Below are 13,739 nucleotides of genomic sequence, written 5' to 3'. Positions count from 1 at the left end.
GTACCCCAAGTTGGTATAAAGATGCGTTGTTTTTCAAGATGTTGAATTTGCTCACCTTTTCAGGATGCTCAGCCAAAAGGCACTTCTGCAACAACAACCCATGTATGAACGGGGGAACATGTGTGAACCTCTGGGGCTCCTTCAGCTGTGACTGCCCTCTAGGGTATGGAGGCCAGAACTGCCAAAAGGGTTAGTGACGTTTACTAACTCATGCATTTATTATCTGTTTGTTTAGTAACATTATGTGAGAAAGGAATCCTCCTCAAATTGGTGAGATGAAACCTAGGTTAGGTTGGTTTGACCTGGTGTGGCCTATGATTATAGAATCTTTCAGTAAAGAGACACTTTCCTTTGCCAGCAGCATACATTAGGACTAAGTGAGCCATGAAATAGATAGATAACCCTATTATCACCTAGACTCTCAGTCTGGGAGTGCATCATCTTCTTTAGGTGGTGTAATGGCAAAAGGCCATTGTGGGTGCTTTATATAGCTGTGAAAAGAAATGTAAGTATTTGCGCACACAGTGGCCATTTGTCGTCTCTGTGCAGTGCAGCTGTTTGAAGGGCTGATTTACAGGTCAGGAGAGGTCACCTAGAGCAAAAGGGCAGCTACTGCAAGTCAACCAAATGAAATACTACAATCTAATGTTCAATGGCAGGAACAAGACAATATCTACCATGGACATTTAGAACTATGGGTGTAGCAATGCAGCTACTTATTATCCATCTAATTAATTATTAAATTTCTCATAACAAACATGCACTGCATGAATGTTTAAACCAGTATGTGGTCTAAGATGCACCTCAAGCTACATTAGAGCCCACCTGTCTCACTATTGAAACAAATCCAGCAATTCTCCAAGGCACCTTCTGCTTCTTAGGTTTTACCCCCTCCTCCTCCTCCCCCCCCCCCCCAAGTACAAGAAAAACCACCTCTAAGGACTAAATCGAAGCTCAGCACAGTCATTGAACCTTAACTTGAAGACACAATGCAGAGTGTATAAAATAACTATCAGACTATCAGATGGTGTCTGCAGTCATTGGGCTGCCAGACTGCAGATGTCCCTGGGGGGGTGGGGGGGGCGGTGTCTCTCAGCCCCAGCCAATGACAAACAGTGTGACACTTCAGCTTGTATTTGTCATTAATAATTGATGGCTCGTCACAGCCTGGTTGTGTGTCTTTGCATCACTGTGATGTACAATAGCCAAATGAGAAAGAGAAAACACTAACATTCTTTATCTTTTAGTTTTTTTTCTTTTCTATATTTCTCCCTATTGAAATTAAAATGCAAAAAGTCAGACTGCACCACTTTCACACATGCGATGATTGACACTCATCACCAGTAGTTTTTACAGAAAGAAGCAATGTCACTCCGTATAGCTGTCATTGAAACAGGATCCTCTTTGTCAACTGACTATGATGCATTTTCAAATCCTCAGCTGTCTCTCATTTTTCTTTTGTGTAACATAAGATTTTAGCTTTTGAAGATGACAGTTCTGAAAGTAGTTACAGTGACTCACTGGCACATGCCCTCTACTGAACGCTGATAAAGGCATCGTTCTCTTCTTTCTTGTTTCTCACACCATCCTCCTTTCTTTCTTTCTTTCACTTTCTCTCTCTGTTTATTTGTCGCTCCTTTTCCTTCTCTCTCTCGTGCACACATCCCTCTCTCAAATGCTTTCCCTCTTCTCCCCCCCCCCCCCCCCCCCCCCCCCCTCTCTCTCTCTCTCTCTCTCTCTCTCTCTCTCTCTCTCTCTCTCTCTCTCTCTCTCTCTCTCTCTCTCTCTCTCTCTCTCTCTCTCTCTCTCACACACACATCCCTCTTTCTCCTTCTGGTTCACTATGTTGCAGAGATGGCCAGCCCTCAGCGTTTCCTGGGCAACAGCCTGTTGCAGTGGAGTAACCTGGCGTTGGCGGCGGCAGTGGTCACTGTGCCCTGGCACGTGGAGCTCATGTTCCGCACGCGCCAGCCCTCCGCAACGCTGCTGCACGTGTCTGCGGGGCAGCACCACAACCTCAGCCTGCAGGTGAGAGAAGGATTAACCCTGGGACACTGGCACGCTCCTTCTGACATGCATTCACACTCACAAGTACACACACATGGTGCATCGTATAGGCTCTTCAAAATAGGGATGGGGGAGGGGGTGGATCCATGCATATCCTTGTTTTCTGTTTATTTCGGTCAACTCCACTCTACTCCACCCAGTAGCTTTCCCTGACTGTAGTTGACTGGTAGATCACAAGACTGATTTTGTCTTCAATACCCATACAGTGTCTGTGTACGTTTGGCACTTTGTGATGGCAATAGCTAAGTGCCTTCCAGCATGGTAAACATATGTGCACATATACACACACATACACGCACACACACACACAGATAGACACACACACAGACAGACACACACCTAATCTAAGGCCATCAGGTTTTTGGATAGAAAGCTCCACCTGTTGGCAGTCAGGGTTGGAGCAGGGGTTTAATATTGATGTTGAGAATAGCATGTTAAGTAACAAGTTCCTGATCCTGATATCATCTCAGTCCTGTCCGGCTGACACACTGTAGTTTCTTTGTCTAGACGAGTCCTACTTTGAAGTTGCATAACTGTCCACTGGCAGCAATTTTCCAGTTACTCTAACGTTCATTCTGTTATTGGTTATAAATAAGAGGAAAAGCTCCATGTCTTTAATGACTTCATATATTCACGTAAATACTGATTGAAATTGATTGCAGCCAGTAATTGTCTGGATTGCTGTGTGATAAGATGTGTATTAACGCCCATCTCACACGGGCACCCTCCTCATCATTCTCTTCTACCTTTCATTCTTTCTTTCTCTCCTCGTCCACCCCACCCCCTCTGTCCTCTCCCTGGTCTCTCCGCAGCTGCGTGGGGGCAGTGTGATGATGGGCCTACAGAGGGGGGAAGACTCCACCCTGTCACGTGTGGAGGAGTTGACCGTTAACGATGGAGACTGGCACCACCTCCACCTGGAGCTCCAGGGGTCACCGGGGGCCCAGGCGGCCTCGGCTCCACGCCACAAGGCTGTACTGACCCTCGATCACGGCCTCTATCTGGTGGGACTAGTGACAAAATATTGATATATGAAGTCGTCATTCCCTTTTGATAAGTTTTGAGGTGCCTGTTCATGTCGAGTAGATCAAACGGTGGTTTGGTGTTCGCAGCTGTCTGGTAACAGTGAATTGTGTGGTGTTGGTTCAGGCCAGCATGGAGGTGGACAATAAGCTGAAGGGCTCCAAGCTGAAGATGGTGAGCGTCGGAGGCCTCGCCGGGGCTGATGGGAAAGTACAGCATGGTTTCCGTGGGTGTGTGCAGGTTAGTGTTTCACCCAGTCTCTCACTCTGTCACACACACTCACTTTGATGCCCAAACGTTAACAAACACACACAAGCAGACGTGGAGATTTATCCCACTTGTGTGTGTGTGTGTTCCTCAGGGTTTGCGTGTGGGAGACATCCTGACTTTGTCCCAGGCCAGGAGGTTCAACGTGGAGCAGGGCTGCAGTGTTCCTGACCCCTGCGTGTCCAACCCCTGTCCTTCCAACAGCTACTGCAGCGATGACTGGGACAGCCACTCCTGTACCTGCCTCACTGGTCAGTCTGTCTGTTCTTTACCCTCCCTCCTTCCTTCCTTCCTTCCCTCCCTCCCTCCCTCCCTCCCTCCCTCCCTCCCTCCCTCCCTCCCTCCCTCCCTCCCTCCCTCCCTCCCTCCCTCCCTCCCTCCCTCCCTCCCTGCCTGCCTGCCTGCCTGCCTGCCTCCCTCCCTCCCTCCCTCTCCCTCTCCTTCTCTCTCTCTCTCCTTCTCTCTCTCTCCTTCTCTCTCTACCTCTCTCTCTACCTCTCTTTACCTCTCTACCTCTCTCTCTCTTTCTCTCTCTCTCATTACCTCTTTCTCGTTCTCACTGTCATGCATTCGAACCAGCACTTCTGCCATCATCATCAATGACCATCACCGTCAACTCAACATTTCAGCATGTACATATTTCATATATTCTGGATTTGTCATTTTCATGCTAGGTTACTATGGCAACAACTGCACAGATGCGTGTTCCCTAAACCCTTGTGAACACCAGTCAGCCTGCACAAGGAAGCCCAGCTCCGCCCTAGGCTACACCTGTGACTGTACCAGCAACCACTTTGGCCAGTATTGTGAGAAAAAGTGAGAAAACATCATCAATTTGTGTGTGAGCATGTTTGCGCGTGTGTGTGTGTGTGGTCCTCTAACCATGCCTGTGTGTGTGTTCCTGAAGGACTGACCTGCCGTGCCCCAGAGGTTGGTGGGGACACAAGACGTGCGGTCCCTGTGACTGTCACACAGACAAGGGCTTTGACTCAGACTGCAACAAGACCAGCGGGGAGTGTCGCTGCAAGGTGGCTTTGTGTTACAATGGAGACGAGGAGCTATATATTGTTGTCTTAATATACTCTGTAGACTCTCCCTGTAAAACAATCTCACTCACTTTATTAATCTATCTCTCTTCCTATAGGATAACCACTATCACCCAGCCGGCAGTGAGGCATGCCTGCTGTGTGACTGCTATCCTATTGGCTCGTTCTCCCGGGCCTGTGAGAGAGAGAGTGGCCAGTGTCAGTGTAAGCCCGGTGTAATCGGGCGCCAGTGTGACCGCTGTGACAACCCCTTCGCTGAGGTGTCGCCAAACGGCTGTGAAGGTCAGAATCACCATATGTTTGCACGCTTGACATGTTTGCTGGGTTTATTGATTCCACTCTGGTAATCACATGTGCATGGCTGTGTTTTAAAAGCAGAATTTGCATTGTGGTGCTTAGCACAATTTCAAGGAGAAGGATTATGACGTTGGAATTCTCTCCTTCTCCATCACACTCATTATGCTACCATGTGTCATGCTCTCTCTCCCTCTCTCCCCCCTGCCTCCCACTGCTCTCAGTCATCTATGACAGTTGTCCCCAGGCCATTAAGGCTGGGATCTGGTGGCCCAGGACTAAGTTTGGTCTCCCTGCAGCCGTCCCCTGTCCCAAGGGATCTCTGGGTATGATGACTTTCAGCCTCCTGTCACATTACCATTCTGGAATTTAAATGTTCCCAACTGGCCCTTGGCCACTTATTCCTCATTATTTTATCATCTCACGTCTCTCTCTCTGTCTCTCTCTCTCTCTCTCTCTCTCTCTCTCTCTCTCTCTCTCTCTCTCTGTCTCTCTCTCTCTATATATATATATATATATATATATATATATATATATGTCTACAGGCACAGCTATCCGCCACTGTGATGAACACAAGGGATGGCTTCCTCCCGACCTCTTCAACTGTACCTCAGTCACCTTTACTAAACTCAAAACTCTGGTGAGTAAACACAGGAGCTGCATGTCCAATCCCGTTCTTCTCCTTTACCCACCCTGATGCATCATCACCATACCCCGTCTCATTTACACTGGAAGAGCTCAAGATATCAACCACATAGATCTGCTCCTGTAGACCCCCCTCTAGTGTGCCTCCTGTTCTCAGCCCTCATGTTTTCTCTTGCTCCCCCTCAGTCGGAGAAGCTGGCTCGGAACATGTCGCTCCTGGACTCTGGCCGTGTCCAGCAGACGGCAGCCATGCTGGCCAACGCCACGCTGCACACGGCGCAGTACTACGGCAGCGACGTCAAGGTGGCTTACCGGCTGACTCAGAGACTGCTGCAGCACGAGAGCAGCCAGCAAGGCTTCAACCTCACCGCCACACAGGACGTTCACTTCACTGAGGTAGCACTGGAGAACGGAGAAACACACACACACACACGCATAGACACAAACACACACCAGCAGCACAGATTACCAACTCAACACCACACACCAGACCACAAAACAGCATGATGTAGCACAGAATGTTTATATATAACTCCATCTCGATGACACCTCACATGCCACCCTCTCTCAGAACCTGGTCCGCGTGGGCAGTGCCATCCTGTCCCCTGGCACGCGGCCTCACTGGGAGCTCATCCAGCACACCGAGGGGGGCACAGCTGTACTGCTGCGCCAGTTTGAGGACTACGCCAACGCCTTGGCTCAGAACATGAGGAAGACCTACCTGAGCCCCTTCACCATCGTCACGCCTCACATAGGTGAGCACGGCCCCCTGGGACACCCTCACTGGAAGAGACGTCTTCTAAAACGGCGGTTCACATGGTTCCAAAGATGTCTTATGCTGTGTAACCCTCTGTCTGCCTGTCTGTCATTCTGTCTGTCTCTGCCTGTTTCTGTCTGTGGGTGTGTCTGTCTGTGTGTGTGTGTGTCTGTCTGTCTGTCTGTCTGTACAACAAACCCTGTCTGTCCCCTCCAGTCATCTCCGTGGACCGTCTGAACAAGATGAACTTTGCCGGCGCCAAACTCCCTCGCTATCAGACCCTGAGAGGACCTCGCCCTCTGGACTTGGAGACGGCCGTCACCCTCCCAGACTCTGTGTTCGAGCCCCCAGTGGAGACCAAGGGCCACCGCCACCAAGAGTTCCCCGTTTTTCCAGACTCCTCCAGGAATCTCACCGCCCCACGGAGGAAGCGCCACCAGGACGCCGGTCAGCAGGATGCCGTGGCCAGCGTCATCATCTTCCACAGCCTGGCCTCGCTTCTGCCCGAGAACTACGACCCCGACAAGAGGAGCCTCAGGTAAGGAGGAGGCTGGGGGGAGAACGAGATAGACGGAAGAGAATTAAGGGAAGATACTAGAAGAATGGGTGTGTGTTTGAGGGACAGAGAGAGAGCTAGTCAATCTGTGTCAGCCAGTATTATGCATTTCACTGACATTGTTTGTTTGGCGTCTCCTGCCAGGGTTCCGAAGCGCCCGGTCATCAACACACCTGTGGTCAGCATCACGGTGCATGATAACGATGAGCTGCTGCAGCACACCCTGGACAAGCCAATCACGGTGCAGTTCCGCCTGGTCACCACCGAGGAGCGCTCCAAGCCTATCTGTGTCTTCTGGAACCACTCCATACTGTGAGTGCATTTTCATTGAAAAACAAGCGAAATGGGCACTAAATCGGGAAATTAAAATGTACACATTAATCATGGTGTAGTAATTGGTTTCTTCTAAATGATATGGTTGTATTCTTTGATTGGTGCAGAGCTGGGAGTGGAGGCTGGTCTGCTAAAGGCTGTGAGGTGGTGTTCAGAAACCACACTCACATCAGCTGCCAGTGCTACCACATGACCAGCTTTGCTGTGCTCATGGACATTTCCAGGAGAGAGGTGAGGAACACTAACCTCACACGGCACAACACATAAGGAGAAACACACACACATGCACAACACACCTGATAGGGCTGAACTCTAAAGGGATTCACAAAGACTCTTGTTCAAGTTTCAATATTCTCCCCACTTCGGTGCTCTCTTTTTCTTTCTCTCTCCTGATTGGTCAGAATGGTGAGATCCTACCGGTGCAACTGGTCACCTGGAGCACGGTGGGCGTGACCCTGGGTTTCCTCTTCCTCACCACGCTCTTCCTCTTGTGCCTACGGGCCATGCACTGCAACAAGACCAGCATCATCAACAACGGCGCAGCCGCCCTCTTCCTCTCCGAGCTCATCTTCATCCTGGGCATCAACCAGGCCGATAACCCGGTAACCAATCAGAAACCCCCCTATGAAGTAGTCCCTCCCTGATTGGTGTTGCTCTGTTCCTCACCCCCCTCTACTTCCTCTGTGAGAGAGGGAATGAAGGGGAGAACGTACAAAAGACATATGTAGCTTTTATCTTGTCCTGTTGTCGCCCCCCATGTAAATATGAAAGGGCTAACCCTAACCCGAACAAATCATAGGTAGAGATATGCTCAGGAGAAATGTAGCCCATTCATTCTGTACAGAATAATGATCTGCTTGTTTTTCCCTATTTTTTCTCTTTCTTTCTTTCTTTCATGGTGTGTAGTTTTTGTGCACAGTCATTGCCATCCTGCTGCACTTCTTCTACCTGTGCACCTTCTCCTGGCTCTTCCTGGAGGGGCTGCATGTGTACCGCATGCTCAGTGAGGTCCGGGACGTCAACTATGGACCCATGCGCTTCTACTACCTGATTGGCTGGGGCGTGCCGGCCTTCATCACAGGTTTGCACACAAATGACTTCCGCTTTTTCTTACTCTCTCACACACATATTCACGCTTATAAACATTTTCTGAATCCCTGGTTGACTCTTACGATCATGTCTCTGGTTGTGTGCTTCTCCAGGGTTGGCGGTGGGTCTGGACCCCGAAGGTTATGGGAACCCTGACTTCTGCTGGCTGTCTGTCTATGACACTCTTGTTTGGAGCTTTGCGGGACCCATCGCCCTGGTGGTGTCGGTGAGTACACCTTTACTAACACACACTTTGTAACAAAAGGTTCTAAATATCCTCCTTTCCTTATGTTCGTGTGTGTGTTTACTGGTTTCTTTGGCGGAGCAGCATTGTACAGTGTGTGACAGTGTGTCTGGCTCCGTGTTGTTCTCCAGATGAACATCTTCCTCTACATCCTTGCCTCCAGAGCCTCCTGCTCTCACCGACACCACAGCTTGGAGAAGAAGGAGCCCCCTGTGTGAGCTCCCCCTTATCTGCCTGAACACCAATCCTCGGCCAACCAAATAGCACTCTTACTGATAATCAGCTGGCAATCTAGAGTCCCCGAAGGATACATGAACACAGCACTTTATGATCTCCACAACAGGATACTTTGTTTTTCCTACAGTTTACTATAACTGGAAACTAGAGGTTGATGTGAATGCTGATATTGCTGCCGGGGTATGATTTATTTTAAACACACATAAATGCATGTCATGGTAAACGTCCTAGTTTGTGTGTGTTTACCTTGTCTCCAGTTGTGGTCTGCGGACGGCGTGCGGTGTCCTCCTGTTGGTCACAGTCTCCTGCCTGCTGGCCATCCTGTCTGTCAACAGCGACATGATCCTCTTCCACTACCTGTTTGCTGGCTTCAACTGTATCCAGGTAACCCTCCTCTCATGTTACCTGGGCCCTGTTTCTTAGGCTCACCTTTCTTTCTTCTGGTCAATGTCTTGTATTTTGGTCCATTAACCTTTTCCTTCTTCCTCTCGTCACTCTCCCTCCTCCATCCTAGGGTCCCTTCATCTTTTTCTTCCGCATCGTGTTCAACAAGGAGGCGAGGAACGCCATGAAATACTGCTGCAGCCGCAAGCGCCCCGATCACATGATCAAGTCCAAGCCCTCGGTGAGTCTGTCTGGACAGGAAACAGGTTGATCTGGGAGTGTTTAGCTTTGAAGAGCTCTTATTCAGGACTTTAATCACTCAGTGTAATATACATGTATGTGATCCATGTGGATTATCGTATCGTGGTTGGTCTCCCTCTCTGTCATTCATCCCTCGCTCCTCCTCTCCATCTCCAGTCCTATAAATGCAACAGCAGCTATGTGGACGGCAGACTGTACCACCTGCCTTTTGGGGACTCCAGTGCGTCTCTTAACGGAACTCTGCAGAGCGGGAAGAGTCAACAAAGCTACGTTCCCTTTGTCTTAAGGTACGGCAAGCCCACAGGGACACTGGAGTTGAACGTTTGCTTCAGTCCTTGGGACTGTTTATGACTTACTGGTCATTTTTCATAGCAGTACTGTTTTATCAGTCTATGTACTTGGGAAAGGCGTGTAGTAAATGAAGGTATAAGGGTTGTCTTTTTCTGTGTCTCTGTATGTCTACTAATCAGTGTTCCGTTGTGCTGTTTCTAGGGAAGATGGAGGGCTGAATAACAGCCAGGGACACATTGCACTGAATGACCACAGCTCTCTCTTCCATGAAACTAAAGAACACTTGGAAGGTACCGTATTCCCCTCTCTGTGGGCTCTGACTCACCATGTGTCGCTGAAGATTATTGATCAAATATGTTCATTCTGAAATGATAAACGTGTGTGTGTGTGTGTGTGTGTAGATCGTGACTCGGACTCCGACAGCGATCTGTCTCTGGAGGACGATCAGAGTGGCTCCTACGCCTCCACACACTCGTCGGACAGCGAGGACGAGGAGGGGCCCTATGCTCCAGAGGAGTGCTGGGAAAGCCTTGCCTCCAATGTGGCTAAGCGACCACACCCCCATGGTTTGTCACCCCAATCTGCCGCGGCCCAAAAACACAGCTGCATACAACACCCAAATAGTATACAACAAGTTTTCTTTACCTTTATCAAATCACATAAAATACTATGTATTTGTAAAGCCTTTTTACAAGCAATGTCACAGAGGGCTTCACATACGCCCATAGAACTACATCTTAACCCACCAAAACTCCAAAGATAGACTTTATAACCTGCATACTTATTTGATTCACCGAGCGATAGATACGTACTTTGTATTTAAACATTCTGTGGTTATCTCCCACCCAGACACCAACCTGAGTAAGCTGTACTGGCCGGGTGAGTATGTGGCCCCTGCTGGGGACCCTGAGGGCGGAGCTGACAGGATGAAGATGGAGCCTCATGCCAACCCTGACCCAGGCCAGGCCCGTGACAACAGAACCATGCCAGATGACAGACTGGGCGACAGGGCTGAGGGCTACGGGATGGACAATATGATGCTTCTGCTCCCTAGCCTGCCTAACCTCAACGCACACCCACAGAAAGGTGACCACCAGCACAATATTTTAATTGTTTGTAGGATTGGAGGGTATCTCAAATGTATTTGTTTAAATATGGTTTTGTGTCATTGTATGCAGGTATCCTGAAGAAAAAACAGCTGTCCCCCATCGCAGAGAGAAATGGGATCAACCGCATCCACAACGAGCTTTCAGAGAACGTTCCAGGCACCACGTCTCCTCAGGGGTCCTCCTCTGGTGAGAGCAGAGGGGCCAGGGCCAAGCCTGGCCCGCCAGATCAGCTGAACGGCGTTGCCATGAGCATCAAGGCGGGGACAGTGGACGGTGACTCTTCAGGATCAGAGTGAGTCTTTGTCATCTGTACCCAGAACCTTGACAGTGAATAGAAGCTAACAAAATGACCAAGTTACATGCACTACATTCCTAAGTGAAATTTTCGCTCCAAAATGTTGAACAAAAATAACAACCAAGATTAGTCATCCAATAACGTACACTACCAAAACGACCCGCCCCCAGTCAGTGTCATTTGAGACCAGCCTCAGCACTGATTTGTTTCTGTGTTGCTTCCTGTTATGAAAGATGTCATTTCTTTTCAAGATAATGTGTGAAAGAATTGATATCAAGCTTGTCTTGTTGCTGCTGCTGTCAGTGTTTTCTTCTTGTCGTCATTGTTTGTAGTCTGTTCGTCTCCTGTCCTACCTTGTCAATTAGTGTTGATGTGATTGTGTCTGTGTTGCCAGTCCAGTACGTACTACAGTATCCACCATGCCATTCTCACTAATGAGCTGAAAAGCCAAAGAGCTAATATCTCAAACAACCCCTGTGAACCGGTGTTTAATAAATACGCCTCTCTTTAGCAGAGAGACATAGTGAACCGTAACACAAATGAGAAGTGCTACAGATTTATCTAGTACCCAAGTGCCAGTGTTAACATTGGTTAAAAATCCGGAATTCTTGGTTTACAGTATTAAAGTGTTCGATAAACATAATATAGCTGACTAACCATGCTTCTCTGTCCTCTCTCTCTTTCCAAAAAAAATCATAGATTCTTATTCTTTAATTTTACTCACTGAAGCAATTGATCCTCATTTGAAATCTGGATCACGGCCTTCAAATTGCTTGTCCATTAAGCATCCATCACTCTTCTCAAAACCAAATAAGAATCCCACCACATGTGGCTTCCTCCTCGGCATGCGTGTTCAGTGTGTCTGTGTGTCTCATCATCCTCACTCATCGTTCGTTTCTTTTCCCTCTGTGTTACGTTTGTCATCAACACACCCCTCCCTAAACCCCCCCCCCCCCCCTCCTTTTTCCACCATCGCCTTGTTTCCCAGCAGCCAACGCAACACCTCCATGTGACCTGGCTGACGAAGGGGTGTATCTTTGCAGGTCATAGAGCCTCGCCCCTTGACTCCAAGCCACACTTGTCTCTGAGTGACGATGTCAAGAGGAGGTGCTACAGAGGGCGATTGACTGTCAACAACCTGAAGAACGATGAAACACCTCCCCACCACACCCCTGCTCATGGTTTTCAAAAGGAGTGCATGTGTGTGTGTGTGCATGTGTGTGTGTGTCTTTGTGTCTGTGTATGTATTTGTGTGTGTGTGTATTTGTGTGTGTATTTGTGTGTGTGTGTGAGTGCCAAACCTCAGGAGTCTCTGCACTGGTCCAGGCTCAAGCGCACTGATAGTCTTGTACTCCCTTATTCTTTTCTTTTGAAATGGTGGTTCTGTTTACATACTTGAAGCGATGCACTTTTATAATTTACACTGCCTGTCCAGATATGCTGGCAGTTACCTAGAACTGTGGCTCAATTCTAAATGTCTTTTTATTTTTTTTATTTTTTTCTAAATTTAAAAGATAATGAAGGAGTCTTCTTTTCGCTGGGATGGTCATTTAGTTGTAGAATTGTTTTAAAGTTCAGGGAATTTCCTCATCAAGCTTAACTAGTCCATTATACCAGAAAGGGTTTCCTGTACAGTTTGTGTTAAAGGAGCTTCAAGCTGTCTGTGTTGAGAGGGATGGTGCCAGTCTGAGGGTCGCTCCTGAGAGGAGTCCCTTCTCAGGTTGCTGCGTTTTGAACAAAAGTCCCAAAAAAAAAGTCCCCACAACCCAGAAATGTCCAAGTGGAACTAGCAAGTATACTGTAGCTGGTTCACTGACTAACCAGGTCTCTGTAGAGGGGAACATGTTTTTCCTTTGAGGTTATCTAAGCTACACACCTGAGAGCTTCTGTTCCACACTGGAGAGACAAGTGGAAGGGACTCCTGTGGGAGGTGTGTCTGGAGGACTGATGTGCAAGGGACAGGGTACATAAATACTCTGACACGGCACACTGGGAACCCCCAACATGCTCTACATGAGCTGGATCAAGGCCATTGGGCCTCACCAGGGTTGAGATAATCTGACAATTACATGAATTTGTGTGAGAATGGCTGCCTTCTCCACCACATAGCCTTCATTTGATGACATCAGAGGAGGACCTGATGCCAGGAAGACCCTGCGTGTTCAGAACAAGGACAAAAAGGACTTTTGATAGATCTCAATTTTTTGTAAATTGTCGGGAGCCCATTTTTTATACAAACCATGAAAATGCTCTCAGTTTTTTCAATGTTTTTGTCCAAGGGATATTATATGCCTTCATTTGAATCTGTGACTAAAAAACTTTGTATTTTATAGATTAGATATGAAGGATTTGTGGTTTTGTAAAATACTTACTGAAATTCTTGCACACTTGTGCAGTAATACTATTTGAAATGTATACCAATGTTACTGTAAAAAGTTGCCTGTAAAAAGAAATATACTAATATTTCATGCAACACATTTTGGAATTGAATCATATTGCATTAATGTGTACATTTCCCACTGTCAATCCACATTCAGTTATTGATTCCTCACTAGTAGCAAGCAGCAAGCATAATTTCTGACGTGTGTAAAATACATTTTCACATATTATTTCTCATCTAAGTTCTTTCTTGTGATCTTGAACTTTTAAAGTCCAGTCTTTCCGAGAATTGTGGATCTTTTTTTCTTCAGCCTTATTAGGTCTAATCACTAAGGCAATCTTCTCCTGCATACACCAATAAGTTGAATCTCTCATTTTCCTATCAAAATCTAGACAACATGGTCTGTTCACAATGAGTAACTATAAAGTCTGCAAGAATCTTTTCCATTTTACCTCAGTGTG

The 13,739-nt window shown here is 47.7% G+C and overlaps 1 protein-coding gene across 1 annotated transcript in view; it reads left to right on the top strand.

The window, feature by feature from the left end:
• celsr2 (cadherin, EGF LAG seven-pass G-type receptor 2) overlaps nt 1-12,131 on the top strand; it is a 45,610-nt gene extending 33,479 nt beyond the window's left edge. The window contains exons 8-34 of the mRNA XM_047025928.1: nt 64-189; nt 1,853-2,028; nt 2,880-3,071; nt 3,217-3,330; nt 3,452-3,608; nt 4,032-4,173; nt 4,265-4,385; nt 4,502-4,685; nt 4,922-5,023; nt 5,243-5,337; nt 5,529-5,738; nt 5,914-6,097; nt 6,316-6,637; nt 6,800-6,967; nt 7,096-7,219; nt 7,390-7,590; nt 7,895-8,069; nt 8,191-8,303; nt 8,453-8,535; nt 8,816-8,942; nt 9,073-9,183; nt 9,360-9,490; nt 9,696-9,784; nt 9,896-10,060; nt 10,344-10,580; nt 10,673-10,895; nt 11,942-12,131. Coding sequence (XP_046881884.1) covers nt 64-189; nt 1,853-2,028; nt 2,880-3,071; nt 3,217-3,330; nt 3,452-3,608; nt 4,032-4,173; nt 4,265-4,385; nt 4,502-4,685; nt 4,922-5,023; nt 5,243-5,337; nt 5,529-5,738; nt 5,914-6,097; nt 6,316-6,637; nt 6,800-6,967; nt 7,096-7,219; nt 7,390-7,590; nt 7,895-8,069; nt 8,191-8,303; nt 8,453-8,535; nt 8,816-8,942; nt 9,073-9,183; nt 9,360-9,490; nt 9,696-9,784; nt 9,896-10,060; nt 10,344-10,580; nt 10,673-10,895; nt 11,942-11,948 — 4,079 coding nt within the window. The 3' untranslated portion in view covers nt 11,949-12,131. The remainder of the gene's footprint in view (nt 1-63; nt 190-1,852; nt 2,029-2,879; nt 3,072-3,216; nt 3,331-3,451; nt 3,609-4,031; nt 4,174-4,264; nt 4,386-4,501; nt 4,686-4,921; nt 5,024-5,242; nt 5,338-5,528; nt 5,739-5,913; nt 6,098-6,315; nt 6,638-6,799; nt 6,968-7,095; nt 7,220-7,389; nt 7,591-7,894; nt 8,070-8,190; nt 8,304-8,452; nt 8,536-8,815; nt 8,943-9,072; nt 9,184-9,359; nt 9,491-9,695; nt 9,785-9,895; nt 10,061-10,343; nt 10,581-10,672; nt 10,896-11,941) is intronic.
• Nucleotides 12,132-13,739: the final 1,608 nt, after the last annotated feature.

Source organism: Hypomesus transpacificus, chromosome 9, assembly GCF_021917145.1.
Source record: "Hypomesus transpacificus isolate Combined female chromosome 9, fHypTra1, whole genome shotgun sequence".
Taxonomy (NCBI): domain Eukaryota; kingdom Metazoa; phylum Chordata; class Actinopteri; order Osmeriformes; family Osmeridae; genus Hypomesus; species Hypomesus transpacificus.
Note: the sequence above shows the minus strand (reverse complement) of the source record. Positions and strands in the feature narration are given on the sequence as shown.